The sequence below is a fragment of the Phoenix dactylifera genome, chromosome 8 (assembly GCF_051530095.1).
Source record: "Phoenix dactylifera cultivar Ajwa chromosome 8, Ajwa_hap1_PhDact_Kaust_v1.1, whole genome shotgun sequence".
Lineage (NCBI taxonomy): Eukaryota > Viridiplantae > Streptophyta > Magnoliopsida > Arecales > Arecaceae > Phoenix > Phoenix dactylifera.
Genome location: NC_143197.1, coordinates 15,511,609 through 15,526,989, shown reverse-complemented (window position 1 = coordinate 15,526,989; position 15,381 = coordinate 15,511,609). Strand labels below are relative to the sequence as shown.

General features: G+C 35.0%; 1 protein-coding gene across 1 annotated transcript; it reads right to left on the bottom strand.

Moving 5' to 3' along the window:
* Positions 1-673: 673 nt before the first annotated feature.
* LOC120104828 (uncharacterized) lies at positions 674-15,176 on the bottom strand. The gene is made up of 7 exons (XM_039116665.3): positions 14,891-15,176; positions 14,289-14,797; positions 3,223-3,507; positions 2,725-2,826; positions 2,060-2,549; positions 1,256-1,341; positions 674-1,168 (listed from the first exon to the last, which is right to left on the bottom strand). The coding sequence occupies exons 1-7, from the start codon at positions 15,174-15,176 to the stop codon at positions 674-676; spliced, it is 2,253 nt and encodes a 750-aa protein (XP_038972593.3).
* Between the last annotated feature and the right edge of the window lie 205 nt (positions 15,177-15,381).

Sequence of the window (15,381 nt, the reverse complement as noted above, 5' to 3'; positions counted from 1 at the left end):
CGTGTTACTCTCTTCCTCCTCAATCTTCCTCTTCTCCTTCTTCCTCTTCTGCACATTTTCATTTGCTCTTGAGATTGAGAGGCTTCTTCATGCGAACCCACAAGGATTAGATCTTTAGAACCCACAAACAAGATGGTATTCTAACAACCCCAAGAAAGCTAAAACCAGATTTGGATGTCCACTAGAACCCTTGAATATGATGAAACAAGGACCCAAAGTGCTGAAACACCAAAAGGTTGATCAATCCTTGATAAGTTTAGGCAGTTCAATAAAGAACATAAGAGAAAGCTTCTCTCAAATCTGAAATTTAGAACAAACTCATTGTCTTTTCATTCTCTACATGACCTCAAATATAGATACTAGTCTTGGAACACCCCTCCAAGCATGGGAAACACAAAGCATTAATTAACTATCTTGGAACATCCCTCCAAGCATGGGAAACACAAAGCATTAATTAACTACCATGGAACATACCTCCAAGCATGGGAAAAACAAAGCAACTAATGAGAAGTTTCAAATGATGAAAAGTCTTCATAAATTCGTGCAGCCCGTTAAATGAAGATAAAAATACCATGTTGAGCTCAAATTAATGAAGTTCAGGTTCAAATGAATCAGCCCATGTATGATATTCAGCAATACTTCTTCATTTATGGTAGATTTCGCCCAAGTGTCATCAACAGCTCCCATCTTCTACTTGAATCACATTGATGACTTGGTGTGAATCTTCTTGTGAATTGCTCAAGCCCAACTTTATATCTGTAGATCCACTCGAAGCTTGCCTAGCCCATATGTTTAGAACAAGCCCAATCAGAGCTTCTCTAAGTCTTTTAGCCTGGGACCTTGTAATAGGCCCACTTGGAATGTGCAAAGGATCACTTGATATACTTGACTCAGCATGTTCCTCTTGATGAGTTGCATCATTCCCCCTTTCCTCAAAAGGATTCGTCCTCGAATCATCACCTACATCAAAGGGAGAAAGATCAGCAACATTGAATGTAGCACTAATGTTATATTCACTTGGAAGATCTATCTTGTAAGCATTGTCATTGATCTTCTCAAGAACTTGAAATGGACCATCCCCTCTAGGATTCAGTTTGCACTTCCTTTGTGCTGGAAACCTCTCCTTTCTCATATGCACCCACACCCAATCACCTGGCTCAAAAACAACCTGCTTTCATCCTTTGTTAGCCTTAGATGCATATTGCTTATTTTTCTTCTCAATGTGCTGTTTAACATGTTCATGAAGTTGCTTCACCATTTCAGCTTTCTTCTTCCCATCAAGGCTAACTCTTGCATCAATTGGTAAAAGTAGCAAATCCAAAGGAGTTAGTGGATTAAAACCTTAAACTATCTCAAAAGGTGAATATGACATAGATGAATGCACAGTTCTATTATATGCAAACTCAGTGAAAGGCAAACAATCTTCCCAACTCTTCAAATTCTTTTGAATAACAGTCTAAAGCAATTGAGTTAAAGTTTGATTAACGACCTCAGTTTGACCGTCAGTCTGTGGATGATAAGCTGCAGAAAATAATAACTTAGTACCAAGCTTTCCCCACAAAACCTTCCAAAAGGAACTAAAAAACTTTACATCCCCATCAGAAACAATACTTTTAGGGACACCGTGAAGTCTCACAATTTTCTTGAAGAACAAATCAGCAATATGAGTGGCATCATCAGTTTTATGGCAAGGAATAAAATGAGCCATTTTAGAAAATCTATCAACTACCACAAATATTGAATCCTTACCTTTCTTTGATCTAGGCAGCCCTAGAATGAAGTCCATTGAGATGTCTACCCATGGTTAAAGCCTATGTGGTAAGACTCTCGATTTAGCCTTCTTACAAGTAATACATCTATCACAGATTCGTTCTACATCATGTCGTATCTTAGGCCAAAAGAAATGTTCAAGCAAGACTGCTAAGGTCTTTTTGACACCAAAGTGCCCCATTAACCCTCCCCCATGTGATTCTTTGACAAGCAATTCATGCATAGAGCATTGAAGCACAAACAACTTATTTTTCTTGAACAAATACCTATTCAACTCTATAAAATTTACCAAATGCTCCCTTTTCACAAGCAACAAACACATCAGTAAAGTTATGATCATTGGCATACAATTCCTTGACATACTCAAAACCAAGCAACCTTGCATTTAGAGAAGTAAGAAGAACATACCTTCGGGATAAGGCTTCTGCAACTATATTCTCCTTACCTTGCTTGTATTTGAAGACGTACGGAAAGGTTTCAATAAATTCCAGCCATCGAGCATGTCTTTTGTTCAACTTTTCTTGACCCTTAAGATGCTTCAAAGATTCATGATCTGTGTGAATGAAAAATTCTTTGGGCCAAAGATAGTATTGCCAAGTCTCTAACGCCCTCACAAGTGCATAAAGCTCCTTGTCGTATGTTAGGTAGTTCAAGGCTGCCCCGTTTAACTTTTCACTGAAATAAGCAATAGGCCGCATCTCCTGCATCAAAACAGCTCCTATACCAACTCCCGAGGCACCACACTCAATTTCAAAAATTTTATCAAAGTTAAGGTAACGCTAATACAGATGCAGAACATAACCTATCTTTAATAACATTAAATGCATGCTCCTATTCATTGCCCCATTTAAAACAAACAGATTTTTTAATGACTTCAGTGAGAGGTGCAGCAAGTGTGTTAAAATCCTTGACAAAATGCCTATAAAAACTAGCTAAACCATGAAAACTTCTTACCTCAGTTATGCTCTTAGGTGTTGGCCACTCTTTAATTGCCCTTACCTTCTCGTCATCAACCCCTATTCCTCGTGCACTTACAACAAAACCAAGAAAAATAACCTTGTCCATGCAAAAACTACACTTTGTATGGTTAGCATACAGTTTTTCTTTCCTTAGCACATCAAGTACACATCGTAAATGATGTATATATTCATCAAGATCTCTACTGTATACAAAAATGTCATCAAAGTATACCACAACAAACTTTCCAAAGAATGCACGCAAAACATGATTCATTAACCTCATAAAAGTGCTTGGTGCATTAGTGAGTCCAAACAGGATTACTAATCATTCATAAAGTCCATGCTTAGTTTTGAATGCAGTTTTCCACTCATCTCCTTCCCTCATCCTAATTTGATGATATCCAGACTTAAAATCGATTTTAGTGAACATACTAGATCCATGCAACTTATCTAGCATATCATCTAACCTAGGAATAGGATGGCAATACTTTACCGTTATGTTGTTCACAGCTCTGCAATCAATGCACATCCTCCATGAACCATCTTTTTTAGGAACAAAAAGTACAGGAACTATGCAAGAACTCAAACTCTTTTTAACATATCCCTTTGCCATGAGCTCTTCAACTTGCCTCTGAAGTTCCTTTGTCTCCTCCAAATTACTTCTATAGGCCGGATGGTTCGGAATGGCAGCTCCAGGAATGAGATCAATCTGATGTTCTATGCCTCTAATGGGAGGTAACCCTCTAGAAACATCCTCAGGAAACACATCCTCAAATCCCTGCAACAAAGAAGCAACAACACTAGGAAGAGAAGGATTAAGGTCATTAGCAACAAAACAAGCCTCTTTGTACACAAGTACAAACAAAGGCTGTTTAGCAAGATAAGCAACTTTCACATCACTCTCTTTTGCATAAAAACTCACCTTTCCCTTTTATTTTCTCTCCTCTTTTTCTCTTTCTTTTCTCTCCTCTCTTTCTTTTTCTTTTCTCTCTTGTGGCCTTTCTTTTTTTTTCGGCCACTTCGTTCTTTTCTTTTTGAATTTCTTTTTTTGAATTCTCAGTCTTACTAGTATTTTCACTCTCTTTCCTTTTTGAACTCTCTACCTCACTTTCTCTCTTCAACTTCAATTGGTCTTCATAGACCTGTATTGGAGTTAATTGTACAAGAGTAATCTTTTGGTTATCTTTTACAAATGTGAGAATGATAGTGTTATTTTGATGATTAACAAGCATTTAACAAGAGTATGTTATAAGTTAAATCGATACTTCATTTATAAGTTCATTACTCTCAGTATATTTGTATAAATTGATATAGATACATTTCATTGTTTATATGAATGAATCTAACCTTGAGATGCAGCAAAGTGTGGATTGAGTCGACCCAAAGGATGATTAGGTCGACCCCGGCACATCAAGAAATCATTTGGCACACTTCTGCAAAAATGGCACAGATGAACAGTGAGTTGGGTCGACCCAAGGAAAGCATGAGTCGACCCAAACATCAAGATCCTCAAACAACTCAGAAAATGGTTCTCTGGATTTACTGAGAGGGTCGACCCAAGAAGAAGTTGAGTCGACCCAAGTAAACCTTGAGTTGACCCAAAGAAAGGTTGAGTCGACCCAAGTGAAGAAAGGCTGAAATTCAAGATTCTGAATTTTCTGAAAGTTGGGTCGACCCAAGAAAAATTTGAGCTGACCCAAGGTTTGAGTCGACCCAAGAAAAGTTTGAGCTGACCCAAGGTTTGAGTCGACCCAAAGAAAGGTTGGGTCGACCCAAGGGAAGGAAGGCTGAATTTCAAGTTTCTGTGTTTTCTGAGAGGGTCGACCCAAGGAATGTTTGAGTCGACCCAAGTGAAAGTTGGGTCGACCCAAGGACAGGTTGAGCCGACCCAAACACGGGCTGAAGCATAACGGCTAGTTCTGCAGATGTACTTTTTGTCCTTTCCAAGGTGAGTAACGGCTAGTTTTTGAACTCTGACCATTGGGGCTTGTCCAAAGGATGTGGGAAGCTATTTAAAGGGGCACTATTCATCAGATAGAATAACTTTTGCAAGGAATATCAAAGAGTACACAAGAAAACAAAAGTGCCCTAATCTTCTTCATTCAAGAGCTTCATTCAAGAATCAAAGAAAGAGGTTGAGCAGATTCAAAGAGTCATCAAGAGCTCCATCCTCCCTTGAAGAGTGAAGCATCCTTGACAAAGAAGAGAGAAGCCACTTCAAAGCGATAAATATTTTCTAACTCTTCTTTGTAGTTAATATTGTTACATTTGCTCATTTAGGAGTTTGAATCTTTCTTTTTGTTTGTCAAACTATTTGTAAAGGTTGGTTGGTTAGCCCGCAAAACCAACGGGATAGGTTTTTGGTGAGCCCGGAAAACCAAAGTGTAAAGGTTCGTTGGTGAGCCCGTAAAACCAACAAAGGTTCGTTGGTGAGCCCGTAAAACCAACAAAGGTTTTTGGTGAACCCGGAAAACCAAAGTGTAAAGGTTCGTTGGTGAGCCCGTAAAACCAACAAAGGTTTTTGGATTGTGAGCCCGGAAAACAATCCAACTGTAATCCGCGGGATTATAGTGAATTCCCAAGGGGTCGCTTGGGGAGTGGACGTAGGTGCTAAGGAGAGCACCGAACCACTATATATTGTTGTGTTTGTGTTGTGCATGTGCTTACATTTATTCTTGCAATATCTTCCATCTTTGTTCTAGTTTAACTCATTCAAATAATTTAAGAAGGCATCCACCGCACTTAATTAAGAAAACTTTTAAAACACCAAAATTTAGAAGAAACCAATTCACCCCCCCCCCCCTCTTGGCTTGTCACCTTGGGCAACAAGTGGTATCAGAGCAAGGTGCTCTAATAGTACTCATTGATCTCACAATCAAGAGTTAAAGATCATGACAACCCAAGTGGGATATTCTATGAGTGAGGGACAATTAATTGATAGACCTCCACTATTTAATGGTATAAACTACACACATTGGAAAGCACGCATGCGTATTTTCATTCAAGCACATGACTACGATTTATGGTGTATCATAGTCAATGGGCTACATACAAATGCTAATCATGATAAGAAAATGGCTCAGCAAAATGCAAAAGCCATGAATATTCTATATTGTGCATTGGATGATAGTGAACTTAATAGCATATCTTTTTGCATAACTGCTAAGGAAATATGGAATATGCTTGAAGTTAAATATGAATGCACTAACGTTTCTAGTGAATTTGAAACTAGTTCCGAAGAAGAAGAGTATCAAACTGAAACTGAAAATCTAAGCTTTGTAGCACATGAAGATGAGGTATGTACTCGAACACGTGATTTCTCATTCAAAAATCAAGTACATACTGAAGCTCAATCTGATTTTACATTTGATGAACTTCATGATGCTTTTTCTGATTTATACTTAGAATACAAGAAGCTTAATTTAAAGAATAAGAAGCTTAGTTTAAAGAATAAAAAGCTAAATCTGAAAATGTCAGAAGAAAGAAATTCTACCGTTGAAATGAAAGACAAATTAAATTTTGAGAATGAACATTTAAGGTTAAATTCAGAAGAATTAATTCAGAAAAAACAGAATTTAATTAAAGAAAATCAAAACTTAAGTAAAAAGGTTAACCAACTGAAATCTTTTATTAACAAATTCACTGTAAGTTCAGAAAGATTAAAAACAATGTTTGAAAGCCAACATGCTGATTTTGATAAATCAAAACTTGACTGGACTTCTTTACTTAACAATAAACCCCTAAATAAAAAGGTAATTAATTCACCAAGCAAACCATCAAATAAGATAACTTGTTTCAAATATGAAAAGAATAGGCATAAAAACTTTACCTATTGTTTCAATACAAGCAAATCAAATGATAAAATTATTACAATTAAACAGATTTGGATTCCAAAAGGAACTATATGCACTAACTCCCAAAGACCCAAGCAAGCTTGGGTACCTAAAATGAAAAATGAGATTATCTTGCAAATGTGTCAAAGCAGCCCTTGAAACTCATGTGAAACTCTTAATTGGGTGCCATGGCACGTGACTTATAAATAAATTTTATTTCATCATTTGTGAATGTAATTTAAATTGTCATTTTATGTCTTGATATGCTTAACTTTATAAATTCAGTTAGGCTATTGAATATTTATTAAATGCCTTGTATGTATGACAAATCTTATCTACACGATCTTAGCATGAAATTTTCTAGTGCTTGCATGATGATAAGAAAACAATGAATGAATATGTATAACTTTCTCCTTCAAGTTTTCAAAATCTAAATTTTCTCTCTAGTATAAATGATTGATGCTGATTTCATGCCTTCATGTTAAAACTTCATTGAGCATAATCATTGTATCCATGATTAATATCTTTCTCTAAAATTATCTCAAATTCTACTGATTAATTGTAACATGTCATGCTTAACTTGATCATAAAAATCTTTTAAAGCATGAATATTAATTCTTTTAAACTATCACTCATAAGTCAAAATAAAATCCTAATTGCTCTAAAAGAAGATTGCTCAACTCCCTGAAACATGATTATTAGTGTTGAAAACTAAATCATAATCAAAATTTTTGATAGAAACAACTGTTTAAGATAATTTGATTAAAACTCAACTTGTATATCTTATTGATAATTATCTTAAGCAAATAGAATCTAAGCTAAATTAATTCTGAAAATAAAAAAAAAAAATTTGATTTGACCTTGATGAATCCTTCTATTGCCTCATATGCTTGTTCTTGAACCATTTTACTTAATGAAGTTATCTCTTTAGTTCAAGTGACTTGTGCTTGCTTATATTTAGGCAATCTGTTGAGTAAAGTGACTCAAATTCAATTATTATCATGTCTCATGTTGAGTCATCTAGTTAAGAAATATGTTGTATGAATATTTTTGTATCCTAGAGAACCTAATGAATTGCCTTCAAGAAAAGAAAAAGATTTAGCTAATGATACAGGATTTATGAGCAAGAAATTTCAACTTGAAGGACACCTCGATGAAAGATACAATAAACATCCCCTTGCAAACAAAAAAAAGAGAGATTTTCTTCAGCCAAGGATGTAAAGAATCTAAAAGATATTTGGCTTGAAGAATGCTAAATGCATTGGTAATCTAAACCCTTCTCTTGTGAGTTAGTTGAGCAAAATTAATAGTCTGAAATTATATGGTAGCATGATTAAACATTTAATTGCTAATCTTCTTGATATCATGCTTCATTCTCATGCTAATGATAATTGTTTCATGGTATGATTAAATTGAAGTTCACTTTTGCCTGTATAATGCATAACCATGAAATACACAAGTTTATGCCTCAAGTTTCTAATTCAAAATAACTTGTGATAAGCTATGAATCATTGGGCATAATGAAAATGCTGTTTGCATGATATATATTTATATGCAGCATATTAGATTAATTCTTTATTCTGCTCTTTCATGTAACTACTTGAAAATAACAAAAAGAGAGAGAGATAAAGGAAAAAGAAAATGAACATTGCTCAGAAGAAGTAAAAGCTAAGTAAATACTCCAATCTTAAGTAAAAGCAGCGCAAGCATAATATATTCAGCATATTTGTGAGACTTGTGTGAACATTCTTTTGGAAGGGATAAAATCCGTAATTAATTATATTTAAATAGAGAGAGTTTGGAGTGAATATCTTGTTGCTAAAGAGAACAGTTTAACATTTCTACATTGCTCATTATAGGGATGGTGCCAATGGGGAGGCTAGTGGTAGTACCCGGCACTATTTGACCCAACTATTCGGTGTAGGGCATATTAGGGACGGCACAAGAGGGAGGCTAGTGGTAGTACCTCGTGCCCCTTCCAACTCCACCGGATAGGGAGCAAATAGAATATAGAGCATAGAAAAGTAAAACCGAAAAATAAATGAAGATAATCAAAATGTTCATTGAATGGTTAAAGAAAGAAATTAAAAAATTTGGGGAATGAATGATAAATAAATAAAAATATATAAGAAGGTTGTGAAAAATCAAATGAAGTTTCAATCACTTGAAAACACACCTTAAAGATAAAATCAGTGCTAAATTGTATTTAAATAAAGGAAATTTTATTTGAAAAGAATTGATTTTGATCCATGACATGCTTGTTATGTTTTGCATACCTTGAATTATATGTTTTCAATGTTCAGTTTGAAATGCTTCATGCTTGAATAATTTGATTGAAACATGTTTCTACCAATAGCAAATTTATTTTTTTTTATGACACTCATAATTTGGAATAGGCTTTAACTTTGTATACAAGTTTTTGCTTCACCTTTGACTTCGAAATAACTTGTGCCTCAAAGCCTAATGAAAATTGTTTTTACTTGTATTCTATACTCATCAATGATATGTTGGATTTCTCTTGTACTCTCTTGATCAAAAATAAAATTTCTTATTAAATCGGTTCCAATGCTTGAATGTTTGAAAAATTACATAAAGAATTTTTCTAAAAATATTTTTGAAAGAAATTTTAGATTTGTCGTTCATGATCACCTTTGAAATCTGAAAGTTGAATATATTTATAAAAAGAAGAAGAAAAGGATACTTCTATTTTAATGAATATCTTCCAAAAAAAAGGGATAATCTGAATTTGCAAATTAGGCAGAATGAATTGATTATAATTTATCTTTCAACTTGCCTAACATTAGTACATAATGTCCTCCAATTTGTACCAAAATTCAATATGAATTACAAAGATTCTGGATGTGCTCTAATATTTTTGAAATATGTGTTTTCAATCTTAATAGTTTAAGATGAGCAACAAATGAGAAGATACATATCTCAAATTACAACCTTGAAAGCCTCCTTGAGAATCTTTATGAAATTCAGAATCTGATTTTGTATAAAAGTTTAAACTCAATATGAATTTCTAGATAAAACTACAGCTTAAGAAAAATAGAATAATTCTGATGCCTTGATTGCTTGCCCCGATACGCATCTGAAACATATCATTTCTTATCTTCAAAGTGTTCTAATATTGGTCTGAATGATGTGTCTTTCGATGATCTTGATTGCAAACAAATATTTTTAAATATGTGATTTTATTTTGATATTGAAAAGATTTATTGTACTTCATATATACATTGCTGAAAAACTTTGATTAAGAAATTGAGTTCTATAAATATATATACTTCAATGATCATCTATATGTTTTTTTTTTCTTCTCCTACATTATTAAAGACTTCTATCAAAATATATATGTATATATATTTTATTAAAAGAGTGAATGATCTTAAGTTTAGAAATATTTCAGCTCACTCAAATGATTCTTAAAAGAAAAAAAATGTAAATGCTTTTGAAAGAATTTGAGCTTCAAATGAATTATTTTCTGATTAATATTTCAGTACATTTTCTCAAAGATTAAGAGGAAGCATAACTTGTTCTTAAAAGATTAAAAAGAGTAGTTGCTATAAATTTTGAATAATTCTAGATCACTCTACATTCTTGATATCATAAAGTTTCAGTTTTATTCACGTTTATCATTAAAATCTGAAATTCAACAAAAGATAAGAATAATTAAAGAAGAATGCATCTTTTAAGGGAGAGCTTTAGATATTCAGTATCTTATCCTAAAGTTACTTTAATTTGATGCATACCTTGAATTTTATGGATTGATTTTGATGAACCTCCTTATATTGCAAGACTTGCTTTAATTATATAACAAGTTTATACCTTGAGATGAGCTCTATAAAGGTTGTCTTATCTCAAACCTTGAGTCTTATGAAAATAAGCTGAAACTTATAGAAAATATATTTTCGAGATTGACAATTTTATTGAACATTATCTTCAAATTCTAAAACTATCAAATGGAATGATTAATTAAGGGGGAGAAAGAAAATTTCAGAGGGAGAGATCATATAGAACTTAATCGTATAAATTCGCATCTAAAGATGAGACAAAGAATACTAAATGTAAAGTGGTATTAAACTTTGTGCTTCATTGAATATCTTTTGAAAGTTGGATTTCCATCTGTATTCATCGGTAAATCATTTATTTCTGAAAATTAATTGACAAGGATTCCGTCTGTCCTAGTATCAAAAATTTATCTTGGAATCTACTTATGAGTTCTTATTGGCTTGCACCTTAGTGTTTCAATCCTGAGCCAATTCATTTTAATTGATTTTGATGTTATGATCTTTAAAGGAGTAAAAGAAAGTCCTTAAGAGAGCTCTAAAAAAACTTTCAAAGCCTTGAATTTTATGTATCCTACACTGCATAAATTCATGTTTTGGTATCTATGCCCCAATACTTTTATATCATGAAAGAACTTTAAAGTCATTAAGAATTAAGGATTCAACATAATCTTATGTTTTTCAAGTATATAAGGTTTGATCTTTATTTGATCTTATACTATACTCTGAAAATTAATTAGATTGCTCTCATTTTGCTATATACTTAATATATTAAAAAAAAAATGTTGGATTTTCATCCGTGCCTTTCTTTGAATATTATTCTTGATACTCCTTGAAATAACTTGAAAAAGATTCCATCTACACTTGATTTCAAAACTATCTTTGGAATCTACATTTAGAGATCACTTCTGGCTTATATCCTAAATATCTCATTCCTAAAGCCAAACACATAGAAATAAGATATGATTTTATTAGGGATCATGTGCAAAATGGAAACATATGTATTGAGCATATATGCACTGAAAAACAATTAGCCGACATATTCACAAAACCCTTGAGTGAAGATAGATTCTGCACGCTAAGGAGAGAATTAGGTATATGTGATCCTTTTTATTGAAGAAATATAAAAGGGAGCAAGTAGTTTCATGATACATTCCTCCAATTTCTAAAAATCCATGAAACATGAGTCAAACTTGTTATCTATAGATTCCTTACTCATGTATCATTGTTCCAGAAAGAATTTATAAGGATTGGAAGCAAGAAAAATTTTTAGAAGCAAAAAGGAAGAGAAAAGAAAAATTCTGCACTTGGGTCAACCCAACCCAGAATAGGGTCGACCCAACGTTGAGTCGACCCAAGAAGTTTCTTGAGTCGACCCAACGTCGGGATCCCACTGTTAAAAGGGGGACCCGTGAGCTATCTAGGGCACTGTTTACCCTTTGTCCTCTTCCGAAAACCCTATTTTCCACTCTCAAATCTTCTCCAATCATCTCCAAACAGTAGATTACTTCAAGATCTTGGAGAAATGGGACCCGAGAGAGCCGTAGCCAAGCGATCCGAGAGAGTCTCACAATCTTGTTTAGAGACTAGGATATGTATCTAGTTCTCATATGTATTTGGTGGTTATCATGCATCTTTAAACTTTGATTGAGGAATATTGTATTTGCTTTTGCTTTTGATATACTAAAATGTTCCTATTTTGATCAATGAAGTTTGAAGTTTGGTATTTATTGCATCTTTTCCCATGTACCTATTTGATGATAACAAAAAGGGGGAGAAGTAAAGAAAGAGTAATAGGGGAGAAGTAAAGATATCTTTAGAGTAAATAGAGTAACAAAAAGGGGGAGAAGTAAAGAAAGAGTAATAAGAGGAGAAGTAAAGAAAGAAAGAGAAATAATTTGTAAAACAAATTGAAAATCATATAGGAAAGCATATACATCCAAGGGGGAGCAATTTGCAACAATGAAAATGATCAACTCAAAAATTTATATCAAATTTCAGAATTTGGCACACATAATTTCAGAATTTGGCACGCACCTTTCACACCTCGATACATAATCTGAAACTCATGTTTTATCTCAAATTTTTGGAGTTTCATCTTTAATGAATTATAAATGAAAGGGGGAGTAACTCAAAAAGTCAAATTGGCAACATTTAAATAATATAGGGGGAGACTTCACTCTTATATATGAAAAGCTGAAATTCAGCAAGTTAAGCCCTTTTCAAAAACTGATTTTAAGATAAGTATCAATAGGCTCATACTCTTTATTTTGTAATCATCAAAAAGGGGGAGATTGAGAATGATAGTGTTATTTTGATGATTAACAAGCATTTAACAAGAGTATGTTATAAGTTAAATCGATACTTCATTTATAAGTTCATTACTCTCAGTATATTTGTATAAATTGATATAGATACATTTCATTGTTTATATGAATGAATCTAACCTTGAGATGCAGCAAAGTGTGGATTGAGTCGACCCAAAGGATGATTAGGTCGACCCCGGCATATCAAGAAATCATTTGGCACACTTCTGCAAAAATGGCACAGATGAACAGTGAGTTGGGTCGACCCAAGGAAAGCATGAGTCGACCCAAACATCAAGATCCTCAAACAACTCAGAAAATGGTTCTCTGGATTTACTGAGAGGGTCGACCCAAGAAGAAGTTGAGTCGACCCAAGTAAACCTTGAGTTGACCCAAAGAAAGGTTGAGTCGACCCAAGTGAAGAAAGGCTGAAATTCAAGATTCTGAATTTTCTGAAAGTTGGGTCGACCCAAGAAAAATTTGAGCTGACCCAAGGTTTGAGTCGACCCAAGAAAAGTTTGAGCTGACCCAAGGTTTGAGTCGACCCAAAGAAAGGTTGGGTCGACCCAAGGGAAGGAAGGCTGAATTTCAAGTTTCTGTGTTTTCTGAGAGGGTCGACCCAAGGAATGTTTGAGTCGACCCAAGTGAAAGTTGGGTCGACCCAAGGACAGGTTGAGCCGACCCAAACACGGGCTGAAGCATAACGGCTAGTTCTGCAGATGTACTTTTTGTCCTTCCCAAGGTGAGTAACGGCTAGTTTTTGAACTCTGACCATTGGGGCTTGTCCAAAGGATGTGGGAAGCTATTTAAAGGGGCACTATTCATCAGATAGAATAACTTTTGCAAGGAATATCAAAGAGTACACAAGAAAACAAAAGTGCTCTAATCTTCTTCATTCAAGAGCTTCATTCAAGAATCAAAGAAAGAGGTTGAGCAGATTCAAAGAGTCATCAAGAGCTCCATCCTCCCTTGAAGAGTGAAGCATCCTTGACAAAGAAGAGAGAAGCCACTTCAAAGCGATAAATATTTTCTAACTCTTCTTTGTAGTTAATATTGTTACATTTGCTCATTTAGGAGTTTGAATCTTTCTTTTTGTTTGTCAAACTATTTGTAAAGGTTGGTTGGTTAGCCCGCAAAACCAACGGGATAGGTTTTTGGTGAGCCCGAAAAACCAAAGTGTAAAGGTTCGTTGGTGAGCCCGTAAAACCAACAAAGGTTCGTTGGTGAGCCCGGAAAACCAAAGTGTAAAGGTTCGTTGGTGAGCCCGTAAAACCAACAAAGGTTTTGGATTGTGAGCCCGGAAAACAATCCAACTGTAATCCGCGGGATTATAGTGAATTCCCAAGGGGTCGCTTGGGGAGTGGACGTAGGTGCTAAGGAGAGCACCGAACCACTATATATTGTTGTGTTTGTGTTGTGCATGTGCTTACGTTTATTCTTGCAATATCTTCCATCTTTGTTCTAGTTTAACTCATTCAAATAATTTAAGAAGGCATCCACCGCACTTAATTAAGAAAACTTTTAAAACACCAAAATTTAGAAGAAACCAATTCACCCCCCCCCCCCCCCCCTCCTGGCTTGTCACCTTGGGCAACAAAATGAGTACCTATTCTTAAACCCATCATGTATCACCTTTCTATCACATTCCCAAGGTCTCCCCAAAAGTATATGACCAGCATGCAATGGGACTACATCACACAGCACTTCATCACTATATCTACCAATTGAAAAAGCAATCAAAACTTGCTTGTTAACCTTAACTTCCCCACATTCATTCAACCACTGCAACTTGTAAGGTCTAGGGTGTTTAATGGTAGACAAGTGTAATTTCTCAACTAATGTGGTGCTTGCAACGTTTGTGCAACTTCCCCCATCTATAATCATGTTGGATACCTTATTGTTTATATGACAACGAGTATGGAAGATGTTCTCCCTTTGCTGCTCCATGTCATCTCCTTTAACTTGGGAATTCAAGGCACGTCTGGCCACAAGTGACTCTCCCTCCACTGGATATTCAACCCCATCATCACTAGCATCCTCAAGTGAAGGCATTAATTCATCACTCTCACTGTCGGTCAGCACGTCCCCATTGTCATACGTGTGCATGGTCCTTTTGTTTGGACATTGTGAAGCAATATGTCCTATTCCGAAGCACTAGAAACATTTTATATCTCTATTTCTAGAGGGTTGGGAGTCAGATTTACTTTTGTTTTTGGTGGAAGCATCATTTGTACCCTTGAGTGTTTCCGTAGGAACAACTTTGTCATCCTTCTTCCAATTCGACTTCCAAGATGAACCAGAACCCGAAGTATACTTTGCTGCCCCCTTGCATTTTAACTGCCTTTCCACCTTCGTTGCCATATGCACCATATCTTCTAACTCCACATAGTGCTGAAGCTCCACTACATTGGCTATATCCCTGTTTAACCCAGCCAGAAACCGAGCCATCGTAGCTTCTCTATCTTCTTCGATATTAGCCCTTATCATAGCAACCTCCATTTCTTTATGGTAATCCTCCATACTTTTTGAACCTTGTGTAAAGCTCTATAATTTTTGATAAATGTCCCTGTAATAATGACTAGGTATAAACCTTTTCCTCATTAAGGCCTTCATTTCCCTCTAAGTTTCTACAGGTCACTCATGATTCCTCCTCCGATTTGACACCAATTGATCCCACCATATGATTGCATAATTAGTAAACTCAATTGCTGCCAACTTCACCTTC

What these genes read in the sequence shown, in the direction of transcription:
- LOC120104828 (XM_039116665.3), bottom strand. Translation starts at nt 15,176, where the DNA reads ATGGAGGATTACCATAAAGAAATGGAGGTTGCTATGATAAGGGCTAAT. An exon ending in GAGCTGTGAACAACATAACG is followed by an intron (nt 2,827 to 3,222) that starts GTAAAGTATTGC and finishes TGCATGGACAAG; the next exon opens with GTTATTTTTCTTGGTTTTGT. An exon ending in CACCTAAGAGCATAACTGAG is followed by an intron (nt 2,550 to 2,724) that starts GTAAGAAGTTTT and finishes CATCTGTATTAG; the next exon opens with CGTTACCTTAACTTTGATAA.